Genomic DNA, 7,129 nt, shown 5'->3' on the forward strand with positions numbered 1-7,129 from the left:
TGGGCTTCAGCTCCACCTTCCAGGCCCACTGGGACAGCAACTCTGCATTTTCGTAGTCCATCTGAGTGGCGACTCCACCCTTAGACAGTAGAGGCCATGGCTTCACCCTTTGAAACCCCTGAGGTCATGGCCATACTTTTTGAGACTCAGGCAGCTTGGCTTCCTGTGTTCCTTTTCTCTTCAGCTTCTGCTTCCCGTGGCCTTTTGGCCCTCAGGCCTCACACCCGCATCTACCCTGCTACAAGTGTTCCAAAGCTGTATAGCTCCACTGATAAGTGCCCAGAGGCACCCCACTCCACCAGGAAACCTCCTGTGCACAGGCACTCAGCTCTCTCGCTTTCTGCTACTGCTGGTTCTCTGCCGCTGCCACTTCTCTGCTGCTGCAGGTTTTCTGCTGCTGCTGGTCCTCTGCCGTTGCCACTCCTCTATCCAGTCACAGTTTCAAAACCACTTCCACATTTTAGGTATCTGTTAGAGCAGCACCCCACTCTTGGTACCAAATTCTGTCTTAGTCATCTAGTGCTGCTATAACAAATACCACAAGTGGATGGCTTTAACAAAGAGAAATTTATTTCCTCACAGTAAAGTAGGCTAGAAGTCCAAATTCAGGGCATCAGCTCCAGAGGAAGGTTTTCTCTCTCTGTTGACCTTCTCATCAGTCTTACCCCAGACTAGGAGCTTCTCTGCACAGGTATCTCGGGTCCAAAGGACGTGCTCTGTTCCTGGCACTGCTTTCTTGGTGGTATGAGGTCCCCCTGTCTCTCTTCTCGCTTCTCTCTTTTATATCTCAAGAGATTGCCTCAGGACATAATCCAGTCTTGTAGATTGAGTCCTGCTTTACTAACACAACTGCCACCCATCCTCCCTCGTTAACATCATAGAGGCAGTTTTTACAGCAATACTGGGAATCATGGCCCAGCCAAATTGATACACACATTTTTGGGGAGACGTAATTCAACCTGTGACAGTCTCTGTACATTGTTATTTCATGTAAGTGAGACAATGTAATATTTGTCCTTTTGCGACTGACATATTTCACTCAGCATAATGTTTTCAAGATTCATCCATGTACCAGGACTTCATTTCTTTTCGTGACTGAGTAGTATTCCATTGTATGTATGTACAACATTTTGTTTATTCATTAATCTGTTGATGGACATTTAGGTTGTTTCCACCTTTTGGCTGTTGTGAATAGTGCTGCAGTGAACATTGGTGCACATGTGTCTGTTGGCGTCACTTCTTTCTATCCAAGTCTCTTGGATATATACCTTGGAGTGGAATTGCTAGATCCTATGGAATTTCTATGCTTAACTTTGAGGAACTGCTGAACTGTTTTCCACAGCCCCTGTTCTATTTTGCATTCTCACCTGCAATGGATGAGGGTTCACTTTCTCCACATCCTCACCAAGATTTGTTCTTTTCTGTTTTTTGTTTGTTTGTTTTTAATCCTGGCCACCCTAATGGGAGTGAAATGGTATCTCATTGTGAATTGGTTTGCATCTCCCTATGCCTGATGGCCTTGAGCGTCTTTTTACGTGCTTGTTGGCCGTTTGTATATCTTCTTTAGTGAATGTCTGTTTTTGCCTATTTTTTGATTAGGTTGTTTGTCTTTTTTGTTATTAAGTTGTGGTTCTTTATATATTCTGGATGTTAAACCCTTATCTGATAACATGGTTCCAAAAAAATTTCTTCCATTCTGTAGGTTGTTTCTTCACTTTGTTATTAATATAAAATTAAATTTTTTTAAATTATTTTATAAATGGAAGAGTCTAATATCCATTTGTTTAGGTTTGTATTGGAGAAGGAGGGAGATTTTGAACCACAAATTATTATGGAATATTCATAAACATTTTAAATAATTTCAACAATTGTAGGTTTTCTGCTTATTTTGAATAGTCAGTTTTTTTAATTTGGTAAAGAAAGTGGATGATGGTGATGACATTTCATATTAATATGCATAAAATTATCTTGTTTATTTATAAATTATTTTTTGTATTAAGACAGTGCTAATTACATACATATTAATCATAAAACAAATAATCTATTAATCTAAAATAAAATTCATCTTTGCATGTGATTAATGGAGATAACTTTTGTTTGAACAGTATTAGTATCAATAAATATTTCTTGATAATGTAATTATATTATGTAATTTATGTAATTAGATATAGCCTTATATAATTTCTGATTTATTAAAAAGTTCTCTTGAGATAATTGCAATGCAGCATGCTGTATTCATTTCTTTGCTTTCATTTAGATTTTTGTAGAACTCACTAAGGAACAAGAGGAAGAAGATAATAGTTGTGGAACTTTAAACAGCACACTTTGGTGGGAAAGAACACAGGAAGACAGAGTAATATTTTGAACTCGTGTTGCTCCAATCTGCCTGTTGAACTTATTTCTTCTTTGCTTAACTTTGGTTTTACAGTTTTATTATTTGAATAGTAGCTGGAGAACCATGAAAGATTTTGGGATAAAGAAAATACTCATTTCACTCGATTTACTAAGCTACTTAATTGAAATGCTGTGGTTATGGGTTTTGCTTTCTTTAAATAAAATTTAAGTATAATTAATTGAAACTGCATGTTTGTACCTGAAGTATATTGAACTGTAATCTGTGTGTCGAGTAGAGTATTTATTTTTTCACCTTTCAAAAACAGCTTTTGAATTTATGATTTAAAGGATTAATGATAGAATAATTTTATTTTGAAATCATTTTTTAAATTTTATAGTGGTTTCTCACATAAATATGTAATTCACAATCTGAATAAAACACTAATGTATAGATAATACATAGAAAACACACATAATATGAAAGTTTCTTGCTTCTCCTTTTTAATGTCTAAAGGAAACTGAATGAAAATTGGCATCCTTAAAGCTAAAACATAAACACGAGACGATCTCAACGCAGGTAGAGGTTTACAGGCAGTGACATCCACTAGGGGGCACTCATCAATCATAGAAAAGAAATGAGACCTTGTTCTGTTAGGTGATTTTAGACATAGGTAACTTAGGTATTTGAAGTTTCACTTCTTTTGCTTACAATAAAATTTGGAGGTGTTTTGATTAATATAACTAAAGTAAGACTAGTATCTTACTACTTAAGGTTCAGATTCTTTGACTTTTTGTGGCTAGAATAGCAAACATCTAAAGAGGTGGAAGGAAGAATTAAGCCATACCTCCTCTCCCACCCCTCATGGAAAATAAAATTTTTTTTTAGCATCTTCCTACGAAGGGCACATTTTATTTTATTCTTTGAATAAAATAATTTGTTGGGTAGTCATTTTTATTGGTAAACTTCATTATTTGAATATCCTTTTCCTCTGTAGAACATAAAGTACATTATGTCACTGCATAGATTTACTTAGGAGCGCACCTCGAAGTTGCTTTGGAACATGGTAGGTTATAAAAAACCAGACTTTTGGGGATTAAATTAAGAATTAAAAGTAAAATATACATAATTCCCTTTAATAAGAAACCAAAAATTTTACCCTGTGACACAGCTGAAGTAAGATTATGGTTAATAATAATTAATGTCATCTTAGAAATACTTCCTTGTAGAATCCATGTATGGACTATAGGCATAATACAGTACAAACAATATCAGTATACATTATATTTCAACCAGATGAATGAAAGTACAAACTTGAAAAACGAATAAATTAAGAGTGTGATTGTTGCATTACAAAGTTTTAAAGAGAAACAGTGGAAAGTTTTGGTACTGAGTTACTTTAAATTGCCAATCCCTTTAATGAAGTTATTATTTAATGTAGACAAAACTTAATGAACTTTTAGCTGTATAAAGAATAAAGAAGACAGTAATGAAGGCATCTGTGATTTTAGGCTCTAGCAGCTGATTGAAAATAGTATTATTATTCTCAGTACAAGGTACATGACTCGTATTTTCTCCCGTTGCTTTGGCAATTGCTGTGTACGTTCCTAAAGACAGCTTTTTGACCAGCTATCTCAGGGGTCTTCTCACTAATCCAAGTGAGACAAGCTTCTGCATCGATTTTATAACCTATGGTGGCACTATTTCTCAGTGTAAGATTTAATTGTACTATTTTTAAATCATTGTTATTTACTTGCCTCATGATAGCAAACTAATTTCAAATTCTTCACCTGAGACTCTCTTTTATATCTTTAGCTAAGGACTACTGTATGCTGCATATAATGCAAGACACAGTTGAAAGAAAATCTTTAGCTTTGTACATAAATTGTTGTTGCTGTAGGGTGCCATCAAGTCAATTCTGACTCATAGCGACCCTGTGAACAACAGAACGAAACACTGCCCGGTCCTGCACCATCCTTACAGTCGTTGCTATGCTTGAGCCCATTTTTGCAGCTACTGTGTCATTCCATCTCGTTAAAGGTCTTCCTCTCCTTTGCTGACCCTCTAGTTTACCAAGCATGATGTCCTTCTCCAGGGAGAACATGTCCAAAGTATGTGAGACGAAGTCTCACCATCCTTGCTTCTGATGAGCATTCTGGTTGTACTTCTTCCAAGCCAGGTTTGTTCGTTTTTCTGGCAGTCCATGATATATTCAGTATTTTTCGCCAACACCATAATTCAAAGGTGCCAGTTCTTCTGTCTTCCTTATTCATTGTCCAGCTTTCCCATGCATATGAGGTGATTGAAAATACCATGGCTTGGGTCAGGCACATCTTAGTCCTCAAAGTGGTATCTTTACTTTTTAATGCTTTGAAGAGGTCTTTTGCAGCAGATTTGCCCAATGCAATATGTTCTTTGATTTCTTGACTGCTGCTTCCCTGGGCATTGATTGGGGATCCAAATAAAATGAAATCCTTGACAACTTCAGTCCTTTCTCCATTTATCATAATGTTGGTTATTGATGATTTTTGTTTTCTTTATGTTGTGGTATAATCTATACTGAAGGCTGTAGTCTTTGGTCTTCATCAGTGCTTCAAGTCCTCTTCACTTTCAGCAAGCAAGGTTGTGTCGTCTGCATATCACAGATTGTTAATGAGTCTTCCTCCAATCCTCATGCTTCTTTCTTATGGTTCAGCTTCTTGGATTATTTGCTCAGCATATAGATAGAATAAGCACACCTTTACTGACTTTAAACCATGCAGTATCTCCTTGTTCTGTTCGAATGACTACCTCTTGGTCTGTGTACAGGTTTCACATGAGCACAATCAAGTGTTCTGGAATTCCCACTATTAACAATGTTGTTCATATTTTGTTATGATCCACATAGTTGAATGCCTTTGCATAGTCAATAAAATACAGGTAAACATCTTTCTGGGTATTCTCTGCTTTTGGCCAAGATCCATCTGACATCAGCAATGATATCCCTCGTTCCACGTCCTCTTCTGAATCCTGCTTGAATTTCTGGCAGTTCCCTGTCGATGTACTGTTGCAACTGCTTTTGAATGATCTTCAGCAAAATTTTACTTGCTTGTGATATTAATGATATTGTTGGATAATTTCCACACTCTGTTGGATCACCTTTCTTTAAAATGAGCACAGATATTCAAGTCGGTTGGCCAGATAGCTGTCTTCCAAATTTCTTAGCATAGATGAGTGAGCGCTTCCAGCACTGCATCTGTTTGTTGAAATACCCCAACTGGTATTTTTTCAGTTCCTGTAGGCTTGTTTTTCGCCGATGCCTTCAGTGAAGCTTGGACTTCTTGTTTCAGTACCATCAGTTCTTGATCATATGGTACCTCCTGAAGTGGGTGAACGTCGACCAGTTCTTTTTGGTACAGTGACTCTTCTATTCCTTCCATCTTCTTTTGGTGCTTTCTGCATCATTCAGTATTTTGCCCATGGAATCCTTCGATATTACAACTTGAGGTTTGAATTTTTTCTTCAGTTCTTTCAGCATAAGAAATGTGCATTGTATTTCTAAGCAAGTCATTGCTAAATGCCACCATTCATTTAAAGAGAGATCTTTTAGGTCTTATATTCATATAAATACCTGGGAGTTTCTCTTTTGGAATTTTTTTTTAGCTATGTGTAATGTTGAACACTAAATTCAGTGTAAGAAACAAATTGTTTACTAGTTAGTACAGGCAATTAAAAAGGTAGTTTTTAAAAACCTGACTATACTATGAAATGTTATTTCAAAATAGAGGATGTTGCCTGCTTTTGCACATTTATTTGATAACTTTAATCTTATATTTTGTATGTGTGATCAATGTAAAGTAACTTTTTTTCCTGCAGAGTGAAAGTTGAGATTATGCTGACTAGTCATATTCATTTTCATATCTATTGTGTTGATTCAGCTACGTTACTATTATTGTATATGAATACATACTATTGTAAACTTTTTTTAAAGAGACATTTGAATTCTCTTTTCAGTTTTTACATAGAGTATATTTTGGTCATGAATTTTATTCTTAGGAATGTTCTGTTCTCTTATTCAGAGTAACAAAATCTTTTCTACTCAGAATTATAATTTAATAATTAGGGAAGGAAAGGAAAGGAAAGGAAAAGGAACATAAAGAACAGATAGAAAGTCAAATCTGAAGTACATTTACAGTGTGAAATTCATGTTTTTGAACATATATTACTTTATTTCAGAATGTCTTACATTTCTGATCTCAAAACTTTTTTTTTCTATACAAAAATAAATGTAAATATATATATTAGGAAAATGTTGGAAAAAACAGCATCGCCCAGCTTTTATTTTCCACTCATTATGAAATTTTAAAAGTGCAGGCTGGGCTTTACTGAGTTACTGTGGTTACTGATGGGTAAGGCAAACTTCTGTCTGCAGCCAGGTATCTAGCAGTTAGTAACAATGAAAAACATTTGGAAGAGTATACTTTGCATTTCACTTGTAGACTCTTAATTATTGTTCCATTTGTTCTTATTGAAAATCTGTATGTTTTATTTTAAAACTTTTTTTTCTTTTAGGTTGGCACAAGCTATTATAAATTAGTATTCTTATTTTAATAAAACATGGTTAAAGTAATTCAGCAAACATTTTACTCACTATGATTCAAGCACTTTGGGTTCTTTAGATACAAGGATTACTATCAGTTTTGGCCCTGCAAGATTTACAGCCTAGTGGAAGAAAGACAGATACTTATATAGCTAACTATAATATAACATGCTTTGCCAGCGGCATTCACTGTATTTTATAGGAGCACGATTAATTCT

General features: G+C 35.4%; 1 protein-coding gene across 2 annotated transcripts in view; it reads left to right on the forward strand.

Annotated features, from left to right (window-relative positions):
- Positions 1–4,307, forward strand: part of ABCA5 (ATP binding cassette subfamily A member 5) — a 102,390-nt gene extending 98,083 nt beyond the window's left edge. For both annotated transcript variants that reach the window (XM_004374183.3, XM_023729281.1), the window contains one exon: positions 2,258–4,307. In XM_004374183.3, the coding sequence (XP_004374240.1) occupies positions 2,258–2,365 (108 nt within the window). In that variant the 3' untranslated portion in view covers positions 2,366–4,307. The remainder of the gene's footprint in view (positions 1–2,257) is intronic.
- Positions 4,308–7,129: the final 2,822 nt, after the last annotated feature.

Source organism: Trichechus manatus, unplaced genomic scaffold, assembly GCF_000243295.1.
Source record: "Trichechus manatus latirostris isolate Lorelei unplaced genomic scaffold, TriManLat1.0 scaffold00028, whole genome shotgun sequence".
Classification (NCBI taxonomy): Eukaryota; Metazoa; Chordata; class Mammalia; order Sirenia; family Trichechidae; genus Trichechus; species Trichechus manatus.